At 38.0% G+C, this 24,653-nt stretch overlaps 1 protein-coding gene across 1 annotated transcript in view; it reads right to left on the bottom strand.

Moving 5' to 3' along the window:
* PHKB (phosphorylase kinase regulatory subunit beta) overlaps positions 1 to 24,653 on the bottom strand; it is a 195,251-nt gene that overhangs the window by 122,399 nt on the left and 48,199 nt on the right. Inside the window, exon 7 of the mRNA XM_068993014.1 lies at positions 8,264 to 8,327. Within this exon, the coding sequence (XP_068849115.1) occupies positions 8,264 to 8,327 (64 nt within the window). The remainder of the gene's footprint in view (positions 1 to 8,263; positions 8,328 to 24,653) is intronic.

The raw sequence follows: 24,653 nt of genomic DNA, 5'->3' as shown, positions 1-24,653 counted from the left end.
TCTCATCCTATGTCGTCCCCTTCTCATCCTGCCTTCAATCTTTCCCAGCATCAGGGTCTTTTCCAATGAGTCAGTTCTTTGCATCAGGTAGCCAAAGTATTAGAGTTTCAGCTTCAACATCAGTCCTTCCAATGCATATTCAGGGCTGATTTCCTTTAGGGTTGACTGGTTTGATCTCCTTGCAGTTCAAGGGACTCAAAGAGTCTTCTCCAACAGCACAGATCAAAAGCATCAATTCTTTGGTGCTCAGTTATCTTTATGGTCCAACTCTCACATCCATACATGACTACTGGAAAAACCATAGCTTTGACTAGACAGACCTTTGTTGGCAAAGTGATGTCTCTGCTTTTCAATATGCTGTCTAGGTTGGTTACAGCTTTCCTTCCAAGGAGCAAGCATCCTTAATTTCATGGCTGCAGTCACAATCTGCAGTGATTTTGGAGCCCCCAAAAATAAACTCTGTCACTGTTTTCACTGTTTCCCCATCTATTTGCCATGAAGTGATGGGACTAGATGCCGTGATCTTAGTTTTTTGAATGCTGAGTTTTAAGCCAACTTTTTCACCCTCCTCTTCCACATTCAGCAAGAGGCCTTTGTTATAAACTTACTAGAAAAATTAAATTGATCAAATTTTCTTATTCTCTCCCAAACAAAAATCTTTTGAAAATAGTTTCAGAGTAAAGATTTAAATGATGAGTCCTTTTTCTTTAAGGCAAATCTGAAAATTTTTTGGTAAATTATTTTTTAATTGAAGGATAATTCCTTTACAGAATTTTGTTGTTTTCTGTCAAACATCAACAGGAATCAGCTACAGGTATACATATGTCCCCTCCCTCTTCAACCTCCATCCCTTCTCCATCCCCATCCCATCTCCCTCCTCATCCCATACCTCTATGCTGATACAGAGCTGCTGTTTGAGTTCCCTGAGTCATACAGCAAATTCCCATTGGCTATCTATTTAACATAGAGCAATGTAAGTTTCCATGTTACTGTCTCTATAAAAAGAAGGAAGGAAGTGTAGAAACACATAATAACAAAAGTTAAAGGCATATTCCACCCAACAATTCCCAAAAACAAAAATCAATTTTTGTCTTCACTCAAACACCAAAGCACACAAAGGGCAAGAACTCATGAAGTAGATACCTCCTTCAGAAGATCAATAATTAAGAAGAAAATGGTGTGGTAAAAATGTAGACGTTTCCATTTATAAAATAAATAAATCCTAAGAATGTAATGTGAACTAAATGGACTGGAATGGGCAAACTGAATTCAGATGACCATTATATCTAACTACGACGGGCAAGAATCCCTTAAAAAAAAAAAAGAAAAAAAGGAGTAGCCCTAATAGTTAACAAAAGGGACCTAATTGCAGTACTTGAGTGCAATCTCAAAAATGACAGAATGATCTCTGTTTCCAAGGCAAACCATTCAGTACCACATAATCCAAGTCTATGCCCCAGCCACTAATGCCTAAGAAGCTGAAGTTGAATGGTTCTATGATGACCTACAAGACCTTCTAGAACTAACACCAAAAAATATCAGGAGTACAAAATGAAGCAGGGCAAAGGCTAACAGAGTTTGGCCAAGAGAAAGCACTGCTCATACCAAACACCCTCTTCCAACAACACAAGAGGTGACTCTACACCTGGACATCACTACATGGTCAATAGCAAAACCATATTGACTATATACTTAATGGGCTTCCCTGGTGGCTCAGAGGATAAAGCATCTACTTGCAATGCAGGAGACCCAAGTTCGATCCCTGGGTTACGAAGATCCCCTGGAGAAGGAAATGGCAACCCACTCCAGTATTCTTACCTGAAGAATCCCATGGACAGAGGACCCTGGTGGGCTACAGTCCACGGGGTCACAAAGAGTCGGACACAACTGAACGACTTCACTTTTTTTCTTTCTATATTCCTTGTAATCAAAGATGGACAAGCTCTACACAGTCAGCAAAAATAAGACTGGGTGCTGACTGTGGCTCAGATCACGAACTCCTTATTGCAAAATTCAGACTTAAACTGAAGAAAGTGGGGAAAACCACTAGGCCATTCAGGTATGACCTAAATGAAATCCCTTACGATTACACAATGGAAGTGACAAACAGTTTCAAGGGATTAGATCTAATAGAGTGCCTGAAGAACTATGGATGGAGATCCCTAACACTGTAAGGAGGTGGAGATCAAAACCATTCCCAAGAAAAAGAAATGCAAAGAGGCAAAATGGTTGTTGAGGAGGCCTTACAAATAGCTGAGAAAAGAAGAAAAGTGAAAGGCAAATGAGAAAAGGACAGATATACCCATCTAAATGCAGAGTTCCAAAGAAAAGCAAGGAGAGATATGAAAGCCTTCCAAAGTGATCAATGCAAAGAAATAGCAGAAAATGACAGAATGGGAAAGAGCAGAGATATCATCAAGAAAATTAGAGATACCAAGGGAACATTTCATGCAAATATGGGGACAATAAAAGACAGAAACAGCATGGACTTAACAAAAGCAAAAGATGTTAAGCACAGCTGGCAAGAACCCACAGAAGAACTATACAAAAAGATCTTAATGACCCGGATAACCATGACGGTGTGATCACCCACCTAGAGCCAGACATCCTGGAGTGCAAAGTCAACAGGGTTTTAGGAAGCATCACTATGAACAAAGCTAATGCAGGTGATGAGATTCCAGCTGAGCTATTTTAAATCCTAAAGGAAGATGCTATGAAAGTCCTGCACTCAATATGCCAGCAAATTTGGAAAACTCAGCAAAGGCCACAGGACTGGAAAAGGTCAGTTTTCATTCCAATCCCAAAGAAAGTTCAAAATACTGCACCACTGCACTCATCTCACATGCTAGCAAAGTAATGCTGAAAATCTCAAAATTCTCCAAGCTAGGCCTCAACAATACATGAACTGAGAACTACCAGATATACAAACTGGATTTAGAAAAGGCAAAAGAACTGGGGATCAAATTGTTAACATCTGCTGGATCATAGAAAAATGAAGAGAATTCCAGAAAACCATTGACTTCTGCTTCATTAAATATGCCAAATCCTTTGACTGTGTGGATCACAACACGCTGTGGAAAATTCTACAAGAGATATGGATATGAGACCACCTGACCCGCCTCCTAAAAAATCTGCATGCAGGTCAAAAAGGAACAGTTAGAAACGCAGATGGAACAACAGACTGATCAAGGCTGTATATTGTCACCCTGTTTATTTAACTTATATGCAGAGTACATACATCATGAGTAATGCTGGGCTGGATGAAGCAGAAGTTGGTATGAAGACTGCCATGAGAAATATCAATACCCTCAGATATGAAGATGACACCGCTCTTATGGCAGAAACCAAAGAGGAACTAAAGAGCCTCTTGATGAAATTCAAAGAGGAGAGTGAAAATGCTGGCTTAAAACTCAACGTTCAAAACACTAAGACCATGGCATCCAGTCCCATCACTTCATGGCAAATAGATGAGGAAACAATGGAACAGTAACAGACTTTATTTTCTTGGGCTCCCAAATCAGTGCGGATGGTGACTGCAGCCATGAAATGAAAAGATTCTTGCTCCTTGGAAGAAAAGTTATGACCAACCTAGACAGCGTATTAAAAAGCAGAGCCATTACTTTGTCGACACAGGTCTGTATAGTCAAAGCATGGTTTTCCCAGTCACCATGTACGGATTTGAGAGTTGGATCATAAAGAAGGCTGAGCGCCGAAGAATTAATGCTTTTGAACTGTGTTGCTGAAGACTCTTGAGCGTCCCTTGAACTGAAAGGATATCAAACCAGTCAATCCTAATGGAAATCAGGGCTGAATATTCATTGGGAGGACTGATGCTGAAGCTGAAACTCCAATACTTTGGCCACCTGATGCAAAGAGCCAACTCATTAGAAAAGACTGTTATGCTGGGGAAGATTGAAGGCAGGAGGAGAAGGGGACCACAGAGGATGAGATGTTTGGATGGCATCACTGACTCGATGGACATGAGTTTGAGTAAGCTCTGGGAGTTGGTGATGGACAGGGAAGCCTGGCGTGCTGCAGTCCATGGGGTCACAAAGAGTCAGACACGACTGAGCGACTGAAATGAGTGATGCCATCAAGGCTGTATACTGTCACCCTGCTTATATAACTTATATGCAGAGCACATCATGAGAAACGCTGGACTGGAAGAAACACAAGCTGGAAACAAGATTGCGGGGAGAAATATCAATAACCTCAGATATGCAGATGACATCACTCTTATGACAGAAAGTGAAGAGGAACTAAAAAGCCTCTTGATGAAAGTGAAAGTGGAGAGTGAAAAAGTTGGCTTACAACTCAACATTCAGAAAATGAAGATCATGGCATCTGGTCCTATCACTTCATGGGAAATAGATGGGGAAACAGTGGAAACAGTGGCAGACTTTCTTTTTTGGGGGCTCCAAAATCACTGCAGATGGTGACTGCAGCCATGAAATTAAAAGACACTTACTCTTTGGAAGAAAAGTTATGACCAACCTAGATAGCATATTCAAAAGCAGAGATACTACTTTGCCAACAAAGGTCCGTCTAGTCAAAGCTATGGTTTTTCCAGTAGTCATGTATGGATGTGAGAGTTGGACTGTGAAGAAGGCTGAGCGCCAAAGAATTGATGCGTTTGAACTGTGGTGTTGGAGAAGACTCTTGAGAGTCCCTTGGACTGCAAGGAGATCCAACCAGTCATTCTGAAGGAGATCAGCCCTGGGATTTCTTTGGAAGGAATGATGCTAAAGCTGAAACTCCAGTACTTTGGCCACCTCATGCGAAGAGTTGACTCATTGGAAAAGACTCTGATGCTGGGAGGGATTGGGGGCAGGAGGAGAAGGGGATGACAGAGGATGAGATGGCTGGATGGCATCACGGACTCGATGGACGTGAGTCTGAGTGAACTCTGGGAGTTGGTGATGGACAGGGAGGCCTGGTATGCTGCGATTCATGGGGTCACAAAGAGTCGGACATGACTCAGAGACTGAACTGAACTGATGCCTCCATTTCTCTAGCCAGAGGTCTTGAGAGAAAAAAGAATGTGGAAGAGAGTGATTTAGAGTCACATCTTATGCACCCAGAACAAGTAACTGCTTCTGTCTAACTCCAACTTGAAACTTTCTTAAATGCAATACTTGAGGTATATAGTATTATAATTGCCATAACAAAATCCACGTCACATTTTACATGTCTAAGTTCCTAAAATGTATGTTCATTGATTTGATTAACATTGAATAGCTTAAGGTTAATTATGACATTAGTCAGACACTTCCTCTGCCCTCCCATTTTTTAAAAAATTTATTTCTAATTGAAGGATAATTGCTTTACAATATTGTGTTGATTTCTGCCATACACTAACATCGGCCACAGGCGTGCATATGTCCTCTCCCTCTTGAGACTCCCTCCCACCTGCCACCACATAAAACACCTCTAGGTTGTCACAGAGCACCAGTTTGAGCTCCCTGAGTCATACAAGAAATTCCCACTGGCTATCTATTTGTTGTTCAGCAGCCCAGTAGTGTCTGATTCTTTGTGACTCCATGGACTGAAGCACGTCAGGCTTCCCTGTTCTTCACTATCTCCGGGAGTTTGCTCAAACTCACATCCATTGAATCAGTGATGCCATCCAATCTTCTCATCCTTTCATCACCTTCTCCTCCTGCCTTCAATCTTTCCCAGAATCAGAGTCTTTCTCAATAAGTTGGCTCTTCACATCAGGTGGCCAAAGTATTAGAGCTTCAGCTTTAGCATCAGTCCTTCCAATGAATATTCAGGGTTAGTTTCCTTTGGAATTGACAGGTTTGATCTCCCTGTGGTCCAAGGGACTCTCAAGAGTCTTCTCTAGCATCACAGTTCAAAAGCATCAATTCTTCAGTGCTCAGCCTTTTTTACGGTCCAACTCTCACATCCATACATGACTACTGGAAAAACTATAGCTTTGACTATACAGATCTATGTCAGCAAAGTGATATCTCTGCTTTTTAATATGCTGTCTAGGTTGGTCATAGCTTTTCTTCCAAGGAGCAAGCATCTTTTAATTTCAGGGCTGCAGTCACCATCTGCAGTGATTTTGGAGCCCAAGAAAATAGTTTGTTACTGTTCCATTGTCTCCCCAACTATCTGACATGAAGTGCTGGGACCAGATGCCATGATCTTAGTTTTGTGAATGCTGAGTTTTAAGCCAGATTTTTCACTGTCATCAAGAGGTTCACCTTCACCTTCATCAAGAGGTTCTTTAGTTCCTCTTTGTTTTCTGCCATTAGGCTGGTGTCATCTGCACATCTGAGGTTACTGATCTATTTTACATATGATAGTTTATATATTTCCATGCTCCTCTCTCCATTTGTCTCACCCTCTGCTTCACCTCTGTGTCTGCAAGTCTGTTCTCCATGTCTGCATCTCCATTGCTGCCCTGCAAATAGGTTCACCAGTACCATCTTTCTAGATTCCATATATATGTTAATATATGGTATTAAGTTTTTCTGATTCTGATTTACTTCACTTTGTATAATAGGTTCTAGGTTCATCCACGTCATTAGAATGGACTCAAATGTGTTCCTTTATATGGTTGAGTAATACTCCATTGGATATATGTACCACAGCTGTTTTTATCCGTTCATCTGTCAATTGACATCTAGGTTGTTTCCATGTCCTGGCTATTGTAAATATTGTTGCAGTGAACACTGGGGTACATGTGTCATTTTCAATATGGTTTTCTCAGGGTATATGCCCAGTAGCAGGACTGTTGTGCCATATGGTAGCTTTATCCCTAGTTTTTTAAGGACTCTCCATATTGTTCTCCACAGTTACTGTATCAATTTATATTTCCATGAACAGTGCAAGAAGGTTCCCTTGCTCCACACCCTCTCCAGCATCCACTGTTGATAGATTTTTTGATGAAGGCCATTCTGAGGTGTGAGGTAATACGTCACTGCAGTTTTGACTTTCATTTCTCTAATAATGAGTGATGTTGAGCATATTTTTATGTGTTTATTGGTCTTCTCCTAGCCTTCTTTGGAGAAATGTCTGTTTAGGCCATCTGCCCAATTTTTGATTGGGTGGTTTGTTTTTCTGGTATTGAGTTGTAAGAGCTGCTTTTATATTTTGGAAATGCTTTGTCAGTTGTTTAATTTGCAATTATTTTCTCCCTTCCTGAGCATTGTCTTTTCACTTTGTTTATATGCTTCCTTTATTATGCAAAAGCTTTTAAGTTTAATTAGGTCCCATGGTTTATTTTTTTTCCCATAACTGTAGGTGGTGGGTCATAGAGGATCTTGCTGAGATTTACATCATAGAGTGTTCTGCCTATGTTTTCCTCTAAGAGTTATATAGTTTCTGGTCTTACATTTAGGTCTTTAATCAATTAGGAGTTTATCTTTGTGTATGGTTTTAGGGAGTGTTCTAATTTCATTCTTTTACATGCAGCTGTCCAGTTCTTCTGGCCTGCAGAGTTTCTGCTGAAAGATCAGCTGTCAACAGTATGGGATTTCCCCTGTATGTTACTTGTTGCTTTTCCCTTATTGCTTTTAATGTTCTTTCTTCATGTTTAATCTTTGTTAGTTTGATTAGTATGTGTCTTGGTGTGTTTCTCCTTGCATTTATCGTGTATGGGTATCTTTACAAAAATTGCTAAAGAAAATTAGTCTACTTCTTGATCCAGAGAAATAACCAGTATTACTGCATATTATTCCTTCCATTGACAACTCAATCCATGGTCACTTGTTTAGGTGCAGAAATCAATTAAAAATTTAAGGCAATCCTCAAGGGTTTCCCTTTTAATCTCAAAGAAAATGAGATTTAGACAAATGAATACAGTCAGTTGAGGGTTAAACTAGGATCCCAATTTCCAATTCCTTGGCTGCACATCTGAAGCAAATTTCTCCTCTGCATGAAACATACATCTATATACATTAAATTGAAACCAACAAGGGAACTGACAAGTAAAATATTTAGTACATAATGCAAGGAATATACAAAACCGTTGAAAGTTGAACAAAAGACTAGAGAGAAAAGCTACTGAACTTGGAAAATGAAAATTCTTTATCAACAGCTTTATTGTTAAATTAAGCAATCTTTTTTTGTTAGAACACTAAAATTTAAGAAGCAAATCATATTCAAAGGAAAGGTTGTTCAACCACGAGCTGCTACATAAATTTCAGACATTCTCTGATCATAATGAATGAATTGGTTAATAAATGGCCAAGTTAGTTAAACATGCAAATCAAAACAATTAAGTTCGTTGTTGCTACTGCTGTTTTTTTACCTGGTTGCCAAAGAGGTTGAATCCATTAATTGCTTCGAGAGCTGCTTTTGCTAAGCCAACAGAGCTAGAAGAGAAAAGGAAATAGTTTATAACTCTGATGTATTTGTCTATAAAAGAATACCTGTTATCTGATGAATATTCACAAGCAAGTATTTTTATTAACACTTATAACAACTTCCCAAGAATAATGTCTAATAGACTTCAGTCTGACATTTCACTATGTTAATTTTTCTTCCTTATAGTTAGTGATCTCCAGGGAAAAATATTTCTAAGTTCACCATGATCTAGACAAATGGTCATACTGTTGATGGGAGTAGTCTTAATTCCAGTATCACTTATATTCACTAACTCAAGGGTAAAAAATGATTAAGTTTAGAAGAAAGTGTAGTATGATGATATTTGCATGGTAATACCAGGCTGGGCATCATCATTTAGATCAATGAATAGAGCTTTTGTCATGTCAATTCTGAGCCCCAGAAAAGATTTTGCATATCATACACTGGCCACAGAGTATAGTTTAATATACCCATTTGAATGCTCTTTGATTAAGGGCCAATGAAATGGCATTATTTTATGCTCACAGATCAAAGGATCATCATACCTCTGATTTTTTGCTATATTCTTCTCTTTGTAATAAAATGCATACTTCTTTGGCCTCTCAGATATCTCATATAACAGTGTTGAAAAATGGGAAGACCCAAATTTCATTAGAAATATGAAACTGTCATCTTATAAATATCAACCTTTAAATATTTTAGATCTAATATCTAGTTTACTTATTACAATTTTTTGTCTTTTTCTCAAAGCAACTGCATATTCCATTAATCATTTAAAATTAATGATGTCATCATTTCTCTAAAGCAGTGATTATTAAAGTGTGGTTCCCAGAGCAGCAGCATTACCTGGAAGCTTGCCAATTCTCACTGCTTTCTGGGAATGGGGTGTTAACAAGCCCTCCAGGTACTTGAATGCACTTTAAATCTGAGAACCACTATCCTAAGCTATTCATGTTATCACGATTTACATTTTCTATGGGCTGTTTACATGAAATATTCTAAGTAAGCATTAATTTTACTATAGAATAGTAACTTGTTGGGAAACATTTTAAAATACATGAATGGGAAGGAATATAGCCAATGTTTTATAACGTTAAATGAAACAGAACCTTTAAAAATTGTGAATCGCTGTGTTGCATACCTAACAATTACATAATATTGTACACCAGCTATAATTCAATTTTTAAAAAGGATAATTAATGTATGGAGATAGTGATCAGGTAGAAGGTACAGTGACGAAAACAAAAAAATTATACTTCAATGTCCTACCTAATTGACACACCTAAGAAAATTTTGACACATTAACTCTCAGGGGCCTATTTAAGTATTAAAATACCTTGGAATTGATAAAGCAATGCAGTTTATAGCAATAAAGTGAAATCCAGAAACTGAAAGATGAGCTAAGAGAAAGAACAGATTTTTTTTGTTTTTATTGCATGTTAAAAGTACAAAGGTAAGTGACTCAGACTACAGGATTTTATCCACAGGTGATATAATCACAGATATAGAAAATCCTTCAGTTCAGTTCAGTCACTGAGTTGTGTCTGACTCTTGGTGACCCCATGGACTGTAGCACACCAGGCTTCCCTGTCCATCACCATCTCATGGAGCTTACACAAACTCATGTCCATTGAGTCTGTGATGCCATTCAACGATTTCATCCTCTGTCATCCCCTTCTCCTCCCACCTTCAATTTTTCCCAGCATCAGGGTCTTTTCAAATGAGTCAGTTCTTCGCATCAGATGGCCAAAGTATTGGAGTTTCAACCTTAACATCAGTCCTTCCAATGAATATTCAGGACTGATTTCCTTTAGAATGGACTGGTTGGATCTCCTGGCAGTCCAAGGGACTCTCAAGAGTCTTCTCCAACACCATAGTACAGAAGCATCAATTCTCCAGTGCTCAGCTTTCTTTATAGTCCAACTCTCACATCCATATATGACTACTAGAAAAACCATAGCTTTGACTAGACAAACTTTTGTTGGCAAAGTAAAGACTTTGCTTTGTAATATGCTGTCTAGTTTGGTCATAACTTTTCTTCAAAGGAGCAAGCATCTTTTAATTTCATGACTGCAGTCAAAATCTGCAGTGATTTGGGAGCCCCCCAAAACAAAGTCTCTCACTGTTTCCATTGTTTCTCCATCTATTTGCCATGAAGTGATGGGACTAGATGTCATGATCTTAGTTTTTTGAATGTTGAGTTTTAAGCCAACATTTTCACTTTTCTTCTTCACTTTCTGCCATAAGGGTGGTGTCATCTGCATATCTGAGGTTATTGATATTTCTCCCAGCAATCTTGATTCCAGCTTGTGCTTCTTCCAGCCCAGCATTTCTCATAATGTACTCTGCATATAAGTTAAATAAGCAGGGTGACAATATACAGCCTCGACGTACTCCTTTCCCTATTTAGAACCAGTCTGTTGTTCCATGTCCAGTTCTAACTGTTGCTTCTTGATGTGCATACAGATTTCTCAGGAGGCAGGTCAGGTGGTCTGGTATTCCCTCTCTTGAAGAATTTTCCACAGTCCTTAAGAATCAACAAAAATATACTATGTGGATGATACCACTCTAATCACAGAAAGCAAAGAGGAACTAAAGAAACTCTTGATGAGGGTGAAGGAGGAGAGTGAAAAAGCCAGCTTAAAACTCAGTATTAAAAAAACTAAGTTCATGGCCTCCAGTCTCATCACTTCATGGCAAATAGAAGGGAGAAAGGTAGAAGAAGTGACAGATTTCCTCTTTTGGGCTCTAAAATCACTGTGTATGGTGACTGCAGCCATGAAATTAGAAGATAATTACTTTTTGGCAAGAAAGCTATGACAAAACTAGACAGTGTGTTAGAAGCAAAAAGGTCCATACAGTCAAGGCTATGGTCTTTCTAGTAGTCATGTACTGATATGAGAGCTGGACCAGAAAGAAGGTTGATGCCAAACAACTGAACCGTGGTGCTGGAGAAGACTCTTGAAAGTCCCCTGGACAGCAAGGAGATCAAACCACTTGGTCTTATATGAAATCAACAATGAATACTCATTAGAAGGACTGATACTGAAGCTCCAGTACTTTGGTCATCTGATGTGAACGGTCAGTTCATTGGAAAGACCCTGATGCTGGGAAAAGTTGAAGGCAGAAGGAGAAAACAGCAACAGAGGATGAGATGGTAGGATGGCATCACCGATTCAATGGACATGAAATTAGGCAAACTCCAGGAGATGGTGAGGGACAGGAAGTCTGGCATGTTGCAGTTCCTGGGGTCACAAAGACTCAGACATGACTTGGAGACTAAGCAACAACAAAGTCCCAGGAGACAAATTCACTATCAAAATTAATTTTATTTCTATATACTAGCCATAGACACTTGGAAATTTAATGTTAAAAATAAGTATCACTATAACATGAAATAACTTGAAATATTTTAGCATAAATTTAACAAAATATGTACAATACCTGAACACTGAAAAACATTTCTGAAAAATTAAAAAGAAATAAATAAAGAGATGTCCAACATTCATGAATTGGAAAATTGAAGATCATTAAAGTATCAGTTATCTTCAAAATGATCTACTGATTCAATGCAATCACAATCAAGTATCAACAGGCATTTTTTGGCAAAAACTGACTAGCTAATTCTAAAATAAATGTGAAAATGTCCTGGGACAGTAGAAAGGTTTTCTTTAAAGGAAAGCAAATCTGAAGGAATACTTCAAAGGAAGAAGAGCTCCACGATAATGCTGGTAAAAGAAGACATTTCAAAAGATAAGAAGAATCTGTGTAGGGCAGAATAGTTTTTCTTGGATTCAAATATAGCAAATTAGTCCTTAAAAAAACATGATGGACAACTTGATTTCACAACTTAGCATAAAGCAACAATTACCAGTGCAATATAGTACAGATCAGGGCAGACATGTAAATCAATAAGACAGTCTAGAAACAGACCCATATACATGATCAAACAGCCAGGTAAGTCAATGCAGAAAGAATAGCCTTTAATGGTGCTGGAATAGTGAAGTATCTATATGGGGAAAAAATCTCAATCTTTGCTTCATACTACACAAAAGTAATTTGAAATAGATCATAGAGTTAAATATAAAAGCTAAAACTATATATCTTTTAGAACAAAACCTAGGAAAAAACTCCTCACGATCTTGAAGCGGAAAAATTTCTAAGACATAATGAATAACTAATCATACAAATTTTGATAAATTAGACTTCATCAGAATGAATATCCAATCTTCAAAACACGCTATTAATAAATGGCATGCCATTTATTACATGCCATAATAAACATGCCATTAATAAAATTAAAGGCAAGTTGAACTCTGTAAAAAAAAAATTAAAAAAAAGAACCCATATCTCACAAAAGAATCTAGAATATATAAAAAACTGTTACAATTCAGTAAGAATACAAACAATCCCCTTTAAAAATGAGAAAAAGATTTTAACAGACACTTCAAAATGCAGATATATGAAAGTAAATGGTACATGAAAAGATGTTTAATAAAACTAGTCAACAGAAAAATACAAATTAAAATTACCACATACTCATAAGAATAATTTAAAAAATACTAACAATACCAAGTATAGACAAAGATGTGGAGCAACCGAAGTTTCTGCCATTTGATGGCAGGTATGAATGGTAGGAATGAAATGGTAGGAATGAAAAATGGTAAATTCCTTTCAAAAAACAGTTTGGCAGTTTCTTAAAATGTTAAAACACTTATTATACAACTCAGGAATTCTGCTCTTATCTATTTTCCAAGAGAAATAAAAATATATATTAACAAAAGAGCTGTATTGAAATGTTCACAACAGCTTTATTTTAACAGCCCAAACTGTCAACAACCAAATGCTCATCAACAGAAAATGGATAAACCAAACCGTGGTTTATCTGTATAATGGGATACTATGTGACAATAAAAAGGAACAAAGAACTGAAAAAATTAAAATACATGAAAGGGAAGGTGGAGTAGACATAATTTTCCCTATTCCTTTAAGTACAATTAAAAACCCTGGACATAAAATAAGAGACTTGCCTGTAGCTCAGACAATAAAGAATCTGCCTGCAATGCAGGATGCAAGTTCGATCCCTGGGTCGGGAAGATTCTCTAGAGAAGGGAATGGCAACCCACTCCAGTATTCTTGCCTGGAGAATCCCATGGACAAAGGAGTCTGGTGGGCTACAATCCATGGGGTTGCAAACAGTCACATACGACTGAACAACAACTACTACTACTACTAGATATAACATAAACAAATATAAAAAGGCTCACAAAGATAGAAGGCAGCCTGCCTAGGAACCTCAGGATCCAGGAACAGCAGTATAAGGAGTCTCCTGAGTTTCCCTTTTGCCTTTTTTTTGCCGCCTCATATATATACCGGACTTCCCTGGTGGCTCAGATGGTAAAGCGTCCGCCTACAATGCGGAAGACCTGGGTTCAGTCCCTGGGTCGGGAAGATCTCCTGGAGGAGGAAGTGGCAACCCACTCCAGTATTCTTGCCTGGAAAATCCCACGGATGAAGGAACCTGGTGGGCTACACAGTTCATGGGGTCACAAAGAGTCGGACATGACTGAGCGACACTCCTTCACTCACTCACTCATATATATACACCAGACTTAGAGCTGAATAAACCAACAACTAGGAAATATAGGTAGATACATACAAAAAAATACCCAACAAAAGCCAATGGACCAGGAAAAGAGCAACCTAGCAAAATGGAAACTTTTAGAACATAACCAGTCAAAAAAACCATGACTCTATCCCCACCCACTCTTGTATACACTGAGTGGGAAATTTAGATGTCTATGCTCCTGAGACTATAATGAGGAACTGTACCCAACATCCAACCACCTCAGTCATGGTGGTGTCAGAAAAACCCAAGGAAGAAATCAAGACTTGCATTCCGGACGGACGGTAAAAAGTCTCCATTCTCACACCTCAGTGTCAGCAGACATCACATGGAGAGCCTAGACTTTCATTCCGACCCACCAGTAAATAGGTAAATCGCCCCTTCCTCTGGGGATGGCACCAGAGGAAGTTCAGTGGGCAATTAAAACTCACATGAATTCCCAACTATGAACAGGCCACACACTTTTCCTTGTCATGTAAGTGGAGGTCGCCTGGAAATTAGTACTCAGGTAATAATACTTCTACCTCCCAGACAGGGAGGTACTAATTGAAGCCTACTGGGGAGCTAGACATGACAACCAGATCCAGCAGTAATGTAGAATCTCTATCTTGGATGTCAACAACACACAAAAACTGGCAGTAATGTGGTGATGTTATTACCCTCTTCCCTTGCCAGAGTGATGTCAAAAAAATACAACTAAAATAAAAAATAAAACCCACAGTCTTATAATTTTTTAAATGTTCATCAGTTCAGTTCAGTCACTCAGTCGTGTCCGATTCTTTGTGACCCCATGAATCACAGCACGCCAGGCCTCCCTGTCCATCACCAACTCCCAAAGTTTACCCAAACTCATGCCCATTGAGTCAGTGAAGCCATCCAACCATCTCATCCTCTGTTGTCCCCTTCTCCTCCTGCCCTCAGTCTTTCCCAGCAACAGGGTCTTTTCCAATGAGACAGTTCTTCGCATCAGGTGGCCAAAGCTTCAGCTGCAACATCACTCCTTCCAGTGAACATCCAGGACTGATTTCCTTTAGGATGAACTGGTTGGATCTCCTTGCAGTCCAAGGGACTCTCAAGAGTCTTCTCCAACACCACACTTCAAAAGCATCAATTCTTCAGCGCTCAGCTCTCTTCATGGTCCAACTCTCACATCCATACATGACTACTGGAAAAACCATAGCCTTGACTAGATGGACCTTTGCTGACAAAGTAATGTCTCTGCCTTTTAATATGCTGTCTCAGTTGGTCATAACTTTCCTTCCAAGGGGTAAGAGTCTTTTAATTTCATGACTGCACTCACCATCTGCTGTGATTTTGGAGCCCAAAAACATAAAAGTCAGCCACTGTTTCCACTGTTTCCCCATCTATTTGCCATGAAGTGATGGGACTAATTAAAAAAAAAAAATCACTCATCATATCTAGAACCAGAACTACTCAAAATTAATAAAAACTATCTATCTATATCAATATATCCTTATACTGAGACAAGAGAGATGTGAAAATTAACAAAGACTTTAAAGCAGCTGTGATGAAAAGGCTTCAGTGAGCAATTATGAGTGAAATAAATGAAAAGAAAAAGGCTCAGCTATGAAATAGGAAATCTCAGCAAAGTCTTTAGAACTGAAAAATACCATAATCAAAACAAGAAGCTCAGTGAACAGGATGAAGGAGACAGAAGAAAGAATAGCTAACCTGAAAGATAAAACAATCGAAATTATCTAGTCTGAACAAAAGAGAGAAAATAGACTTAACAAAACAAATGAAGATAATCTCAGAGAGCTGTGGGACTTCAACAAAGGTTTAACATTCATGTCACTGGACTTCCTGAATAAGAGAAAAAAAAAAGGGGGACGGAGCATTAGGAAAAAAAAAAAGCATCTGAAACAATGGCAGAAAAATTCCCAGTTAGCAAAAAACAAAAAGCTAAGTGAAACTCAAAAAAAAAAAACAAAAAAAAAAACAACCCTTTCAGGACACATCATAACTTCTAAAAACTAAAGAAAAAGAAAAATCTTGACAATATCCAAAGAAAACATGTCTACAGGGAAAAAGCAATTAAATAACAGTGAACTGCTTGTAAAAAAAAACACACAAAAAAAACCCAAAGCTAAAAGAATGTGACATAAGAGTTTTTAAGCATTCAAAGAAAGAACTGTCAACCCAGAATCTTATACCAGTAAATATATTCTATATATTTATTTCTTTAAGCAAGGCATTCCCAGATGAAGGAAAAGTAAGAGGTCTGTCATAAGCAGATTTACCCTAAAAATAAAGTAAGTTCTCAAAACAGATGAGATGATGGAAGTAAGTTCTCAAAACAGAAAGGAAATGCTAGATAGTTAGAAAATGGTAAACAACACTACTGGCAAATACAATAGGCTTTTCTCCTGTTGAGTTTTATAAATTATGTTTGATAGTTACAGCAAAAGTTATAATACTATGGTTGTAAATGTATATGGAGGAAATATTTAATATAATTAGATTATAAATGGGGGAGGACAACAAAACACATATGAAGGTAAAGTTTCTATAATCCCTCTACCTGATAAAATGATGACATTAATACACTGAGTACATAAGTGTATATAATAATACCTAGAGCAGCCACTGAAAAGCCATAAAAAAAGATCATTCAAAACCACTATAGATAATCAAAATGGAATTCAAAAAAATGTTTCAGAACCAACAGGAAGGAAAAAGAAAACAGAGAAATGAAAAAAAAAAGAGAATAAATACAAAAATAAAATGGCAAATGTAAACTGAAACATATCAATAATTACATTCAATGTAAAAGTCTAAATATGGCAATTAAAGATTGGCAGAGTTGATCTAAAAACATGACCCAACTGTATGCAAGAAACTCTTTTTGAATATAATAATATATACAGGTTGAAAGTAAAAGGATTTAAAAAAGAAGTATCATGTAACCATCAATCTCTAATGAAAGCATATTTTGAAGTCCCGACCCAAAGAGATAGCATTTGGAGATGGGGCCTTTGGAAGGTAATTAGGCTTAGATTAGCTCATGAACTAGGTCATGAATGTGGAGCCCCTATGAATGATAGAATTAGTATGCCTGAGTCATACACACAGCATGTGGGATCTTAGTTCCCTGACCAAGGATGGAACCATGCCCCCTGCAGTGAAAGCATGGAGTCTTAATCCCTGGACCCCCAGGGAAGTCCCAGGATTAGTATCTCTTTGAGAAGAGAGACCACAGAGCTTGCTTTGTCTCCCTATCTGGCGTGAAAGGACATGGCAAGAAGGTGACGTTCTGTAAATCAGAAAAAGTGCTCACCAGAGAACAGAGATGTCTGGCAACCTGATCTTGGACACTTTAGACTCCAGAATATATGAATACCCATTGTTTAAGCTACCCAGTCTATGGTACTTTGTTTTAGCAGGACAAATCAATGAGTACAATTCTATATAACAGGAGTATACATTTTTTTTTTTCAAGTGCTCACATCAACATCAAGAAATCCTATCTTGGCCATAAACAAAATCTCAAGCCTATAAAAGAACTGAAATCCTACTGTACTCCTTAATCACAATGGCATCAAACTAGAATCAATAATAGAACAACAACAGGTACATCTGCCAACACTTGTAAAGAAAACAATATATACCTGTCTACATAATCCACATGAATGAAAGAAGAATCTCAAGTGAAATAAAAAATACAGTGAATAGGATGAAAATGAAAATATAACATCAAAATTTATATAGTATAACTAAAGTAGTACTAAGGGAAATTTACAGAACTAAATGTATATATTAGCAAAGAGAAAAGCCTCAAATCAATTATCTAATCCCAATGTAATTGAAGCTAGAAAAAGAGCAAAATAAACCTGAAGCAAACAGAAGGAAATAACACAGATAACAGAAAACAATGACATTGATACAGAAAAAAATCAGTGAAACAAACAACTGATCTTTAAAGGGCTAAAGAAAATTGACAGAAGCCTGACAAAGATATAAGACACAAATGACCAATATTAGGCATAAAACAGGAGATAACACTACAGACATTGTCGGTATCAAAAGGATAATGAGCAAATACTCTGAACAATTCAACATACATAGATTAAAAGGAATGAATCAATTCCTGGAAAAGCACAAACTAACACTACTCACTCAATATGAAATAATCTGAATAGCCCCATTACTGTTAAGAAGTTGAATTCATAATTTTCAAATGGTCAAAAAAAAAAAAACCCCTCTCCATACCTATATGATTTCATTGAAGAAATCTACCAAACATTTAAAGAAAAATTGACACCAATTTTACACAATCTCTTCCAGAAAATAGATGGGGAAAAAAACACTTCAGAGTTCATTTAATTGAAGCTAGCATTACCCTGATACCAAAACAAAACAAAGACAATGCAAAAAAGAAATCTATAGGCCAATATCTTTCATGACTACAGATGTTAAAATCTTTTTAAAAATTAGAAAATAGAATTTAGCAATATGTGAAATGAATTATCCCCATGACTGACCAGATGAGGTTTAGTCTAGGGACAAAAGGATAGTTTGATAATCAGATATTAATCAACATAATCTACCATATTAATAGCCTAAAGAAGGAAATTCACAGAATCATATTGGTGGTATCAGCAGAGGAACAGACATATAGAACCCAGAAATAGTCCAATATAAATATGTCCACTTTATTTTCAGCAAGAGCCCAAAGGCATTTCAATGGAGGAAAGACAGTCCTTTCAGCAAATGCAAATGATGCTGGAGCAAATGGACATTCATTGAAAAAAAAACCAAAAAAACAAAACCTTCAACATCATACCTCATACAAAATTAACTCAAAATAGATCATGAACTTAAATATAAGACACAACACTGTATAACTTTTATAAAACAAACCACCAGAGAAATACATCAAAATCAAGGTTACGCAGGGTTGTCAGAATTTACACCAAAAGCGGAATCCTTAAAAGAAAAAAATTATAAACTGAGTTTCATTAAAATCAAAAGCTTGCTCTAACCAAAACAACAACAAAAAAAACCATGCTGCAGACTAGGAGAATATATTTGCAAAACACAGAATTAAAGGACTAGTATCAAGAATTATTTATGTACAAAGAATTCTCAAAAATCAACAATTAAAAAAAACCATCCAATTAGAAAATGAGCAAAAGACATGAAGAGACATTTCACTGAAGATGCAGATGATATATAGTCACATGAAAAGATCCAACACCATTATCCATTAGGAAATGCAAATTAAAACTACAATAAGCTACCAAACATCATGGAATGTGAAGTCAAGTGGGCCTTAGAAAGCATCACTATGAACAAAGCTCCTGGAGGTGATGGAATTCCAGTTGAGCTATTTCAAATCCTGAAAGATGCTGTGAAAGTGCTGCACTCAATATGCCAGCAAATTTGGAAAACTCAGCAGTGGCCACAGGACTGGAAAAGGTCAGTTTTCATTTCAATCCCAAAGAAAGGCAACCAAAGAATGCTCTAACTACCGCACAATTGCACTCATCTCACATGCTAGTAAAGTAATGCTCAAAATTCTCCAAGCCACGCTTCAGCAGTACGTGAACTGTGAAGTCCCTGATGTTCAAGTTGGTTTTAGAAAAGGCAGAGGAACCAGAGATCAAATTGCCAACATCCACTGGATCATCGAAAAGCAAGAAAGTTCCAGGAAAACATCTATTTCTGCTTTATTGACTATACCAAAGCCTTTGACTGTGTGGATCACAATAAACTGTGGAAAATTCTGAAAGAGATGGGAATACCAGACCACCTGACCTGCCTCTTGAGAAACCTGTATACAGGTCCGGAAGCAAAGGTTAGAACTGGATATGGAAGAACAGACTGGTTCCAAATAGGAAAAGGAGTATGTCAAGGCTGTATATTGTCACCCTGCTTATTTAACTTATATGCAGAGTACATCACGAGAAATGCTGGGCTGGAAGAAGCACAAGCTGGAATCAAGATTGCCAGGAGAAATATCAATAACCTCAGATATGCAGATGACACCACCCTTATGGCAGAAAGTGAAGAGGAACTAAAAAGCCTCTTGATGAAAGTGAAACAGGAGAGTGAAAAAGTTGGCTTCAAGCTCAACATTCAGAAAACGAAGATCATGGCATCTGGTCCCATCACTTCATGGGAAATAGATGGGGAAACAGTGGAAACAGTGGCAGACTTTATTTTTGGGGGCTCCCAAATCACTGCAGATGGTGATTGCAGCCATGAAATTAAAAGATGCTTACTGCTTGGAAGGAAAGTTATGGCCAACTGAGACAGCATATTGAAAAGCAGAGACATTACTTTGCCAACAAAGGTCCGTCTATCAAGGCTATGGTTTTTCCAGTGGTCATGTATGGATGTGAGAGTTGGACTGTGAAGAAAGCTGAGCGCTGAAGAATTGATGCTTTTGAAGTGTGGTGTTGGAGAAGACTCTTGAGAGTCCTTTGGACTGCAAGGAGATCCAATCAATCCATTCACCTCATGCGAAGAGTTGAAAAAAACTCTGATGCTGGGAGGGATTGGGGGCAGGAGGAGAAGGGGACGACAAATGATGACAAGGCTGGATGGCATCACCAACTCAATGGATGAGTTTGAGTGAATTCTGGGAGTTGGTGATGGACAGGGAGGCCTGGCGTGCTGCAATTCATGAGGTTCCAAAGAGTCGGACATGACTGAGTGACTGAACTGAAGATACCACTACAAACAAATCAGAGTAAATAAAGTAAAAACTAGTGATAACACCAAATGCTGGCAAAGATTCAGAGAAAGGACATCATACACTGCTAGCAGGAATGTAAAGCAATACGGGAATCTCAAAAATCTTCTTGCAGTTTCTTAACTGAACTACTGGACATTCATCCCCCATAATTATTTACAACTGTTTTCTTCTAAGAGTTTTATAATTTTAGTTCTTACTTTTAGGTCATTGATCCTTTTCCAGTTAATTTTTGTATTATATACTGCACAAAGTAGGGACCCAAATTCATTCTTTTGTATCCAGTTGTCCCAGCACCATTTGGTAAAAAGACTATATCCTTCTCTATCAATTATCCTTGCAACTTTGTCAAATCAACTGACCATACATTTATGGGTTTCTTTCTAGATCAGCAATTCTACTGCGCTAATATCTGTATCTCTTGTTATACTTGTACCACACTATTTAATTATTGTAGCAGATTACTGTAAGCTCATTGTAGTAAGCTCATTACTGTAGTAAATTTTGAAGTTGCAAAGTGTGAATCCTCCAACTTTGTTCTTTATCAAGGGTTGTTTTGGCTATTCTGAGTCCCTTGCATTTCCATGCACATTTTAGGATTAGTTTGCCAATTTCTTAAAAAAAAAAAAAAAAAAGACAGATTTTTGAGATGGAATACACTGAACACCCCTAGAGTAGGAAATGCAACCCATTTCAATATTCTTGCCTGGAAAATTCCACGGACAGAGGAGCCTGGTGGTATAGCACTATAGTCCATGGGATGGCAAAGAGTCAGATGTGACTGAGCACACACTGAACACAGGATATCTTTCCATTCTTGTATGTCTTCTTTCAGTTTTTTCAACAATATTTTATTGTTTTTGATGTACAAGTCTTGCATTTCTTTTGTAATCCCCTCTACTTTAAAAGTGAGGAAACTTAAGTTCTGAAAGATTGAATGTAAGTGACTTTCAAATGCATCCTTACTTTCTCTTTGGTGAAAACTCTTTTCCTTACTACAATATATGCAGACCATGTTACCCTGGTTCTCAAGAACAACTAAGCCAATAATCTGGTATTGCTTCCCAGGTGACCCTAGTGATGAAGAACTCACCTGCCAATGGAGGAGATGTAAGAGATGTGGGTTTGATCCCTGGGTCTGGAATATCCCTGGGAGGAGAGCATGGCAACCCACTCCAGCATTTTTTGCCTAAAGAAGCCTGGAGGGCTACAGCCCAAAGGGTCACAAAGAGTCAGACAAGACTGGAGCAACTTAGCATGCACACACTACTGACTCAAATCTGCAGTCCAGCATTTCAATTTCAGTGAAGAAGTACCTCACACTTCCACAGGTTAAACAAATTTCAAAACAATCCACGTGGTACTCGCCAGTATTCTTTAGAAAAGGGGCATAGTCTCTTTTCATAGCCAAAGTCACTTTAGAGAAATGACGAGGCCTACAACCTGGAGGAACAAAGTCCAAATGAAGAGTATGTGCTAGTTTAAAATATGTCTGCCAAATCTCTGCCTTTTATCAAAAGGTGGAGTCTAATTCCCCTCACTTATCTTACTGAATCTAACAGATGGGATGTAGTGAAAGTTATGCTGCATGATTTCCGAGGCTAGGTCATAAAAAGATATAGCTTCCACCTGGCCTGTGGGTTTTGGGACACTGAACCTTGGAACCTAGCTACCACAATGTGCAGAATCTATATGGAAAACTTCATATAAGTCTTCCTGCTGAAGTCCCAGTCAACACTCTGATACCCAAGTGAGGAAGTCTTCAAAGTTGACTCTAGCCCCAGCCACAACCAATGGTAAACATGAGACCCTAAGTATGAACCACTCTAGTTAGCCTAGTCAATCCTCTGAACCATGAGAGTTAACAATAGTAAAAGATTGCTGTTTTGCTGTTTTATGGTTCTAAGTTTGGGATGCTTTACTTGAAACAGTAGGTAGCAAGAAAAGAACCTAAGGCAGGTTTCTCACTGCACATGCACCCAGCACAATCATACCTAGCCTTGAACAGTCCAAATGGAAACCAAACAGCACCTGCATAAGAATTCTAAATTCTTAGAACCTAAGGGTTAGAAGAGCCATAGGAATCATATACTCTGACAATGCATGCAAAAACATTCGCTGCCAATTGATTTTATTACGTAAGGATGTGTTCTCAATGCCCAGGGAGTTCTCCGTTAGACCCCAGTGCACAAAGTTCTAAGTTTAAAAATGGTGCAGAAAGACAGCTAAGGGATGAATTAGCAAACTGTCCTCTAAATAAAGCACTACAAAAGAAAGAAACATTGTGTCTGGATTATAGTAAAGGTCGAGTTCTTACCATTTCAATTTTCTTTACCAATGCAATTGGTTGAATAATTGGACTTACCTGAAACTCACAAATATGTTAATTTATTATTGACTGGTTATTTAAATCTTTGGCAACAGCAAGATATTTACATGACTATTACCAACAGAGCATTCATCAATTTGGTTCTTTAAAGGTGTTACCTTACATTTACTTACAGGAACTAAAATAAAGTGTTTACCTGGGAGACAGTTTTTAATCAAGTGATTTATTGCATAAACGAAAGCTTCTCTAGAAAAGATAATGGGTTTGGACTAGGTGATTTAAAACCCAGCATCGAATCCAAAAAATTAACTGGCAAGCATGGAAATTAAATTCACAATCTCATATTCATTAACATTATGCTTTAACTCCCTGAGGTGCCCAATCATACTTCCTAAAAAAAAAAGACCTTACAGTACTATGGTTTTAATGGATGTTCATGAATTGTTCAGTACAGGAAAAATACATAAAATGAAGCAGAATGGATGGATAACTGCCTGTATTATAGCTCCATGACTAGAACATCAGAAATGACTTAAGAAGAATAAGTAGTTACTTTAAATAACAAGTACTATATGAAATAAAATGGTCACTAAAAGTATCTTAAACTGAGCAAAGTGGTGCTATGATGGTTACTTATTTTAGTGATAGCCTTCTTGATTGGAAAAGCCTAGAGAATAGAACATAAAATTATATTCCCCCCAACAAAACCCCAATAATCTTTCCTTATGGATATATATCTGTTATGGGCTTCCCTGATAGCTCAGTTGGTAAAGAATCCACTTGCAATGCAGGAGACTCCAGTTGGGTTGGGAAAGATTCTCTGGAGAAAGGATAGGCTACCCACTACAGTATTCCTGGGCTTCCCTTGTGGCTCAGCTGGTAAAGAATCAGCCTGCAAAGTGGGAAACCTGGGTTTGAACCCTGGGTTGGGAAGATCCCCTGGAGAAAGGAATGGCTATCCACTCTAGTATTCTGACCTGGAGAATTCTATGGACTGTATAGTCCATGGGTTGCTAGGAGTCAGACATGACTGAGCAACTCTCACTTTCACGTATGTATAATAATCTTTCCATTTGGGCATTGTTGTTGTGGTTCAGCTGCTAAATCGTGATTTAGCTGCTAAGTCATGTCTGACTTTGCAACCTCATGGACTACAGTACGCCAGGTTTTCCCTGTTCTTCAGTATTTCCCAGAGTTTGCTCAAATCATGGCCATTGAGTCGGTGATGCCATCCAACCATCTCATCCTCTGTCATCCCCTTCTCCTCCTGCCCTCAATCTTTCCCAGCATCAGGGTCTTTACCAAGAAGCTGGCTATTCACATCAGGTGGCCAAAGAACCGGAGCTTCAGCTTCAGCATTAGTCCTTCCAGTGAATGTTCACGGTTGATTATATATCTACATTACTAAGTTGTTACAACTTTCCTTTTTGCTTTCCAATAGCCAAAAAATTTAAAGTTAGGTTTGAGATTCCATTCATATTTTATAGAGGACTCATCTCTTCTCCACCTGTAATGCAGGAGACCCCCATTTGATTCCTGGGTCAGGGAGACCCCCTGGAGAAGGGATAAGCTACCCACGCTAGTGTACATGGGCTTCCTTGGTGGCTCAGACAGTAAAGAATTGGCCTGCAATGAGGGAGACCTGGGTTTGATCACTGGCT

The sequence above is a fragment of the Capricornis sumatraensis genome, chromosome 20, assembly GCF_032405125.1.
Source record: "Capricornis sumatraensis isolate serow.1 chromosome 20, serow.2, whole genome shotgun sequence".
In the NCBI taxonomy this organism is placed as follows: domain Eukaryota; kingdom Metazoa; phylum Chordata; class Mammalia; order Artiodactyla; family Bovidae; genus Capricornis; species Capricornis sumatraensis.
This window is presented reverse-complemented; position numbering and strand designations above follow the sequence as displayed.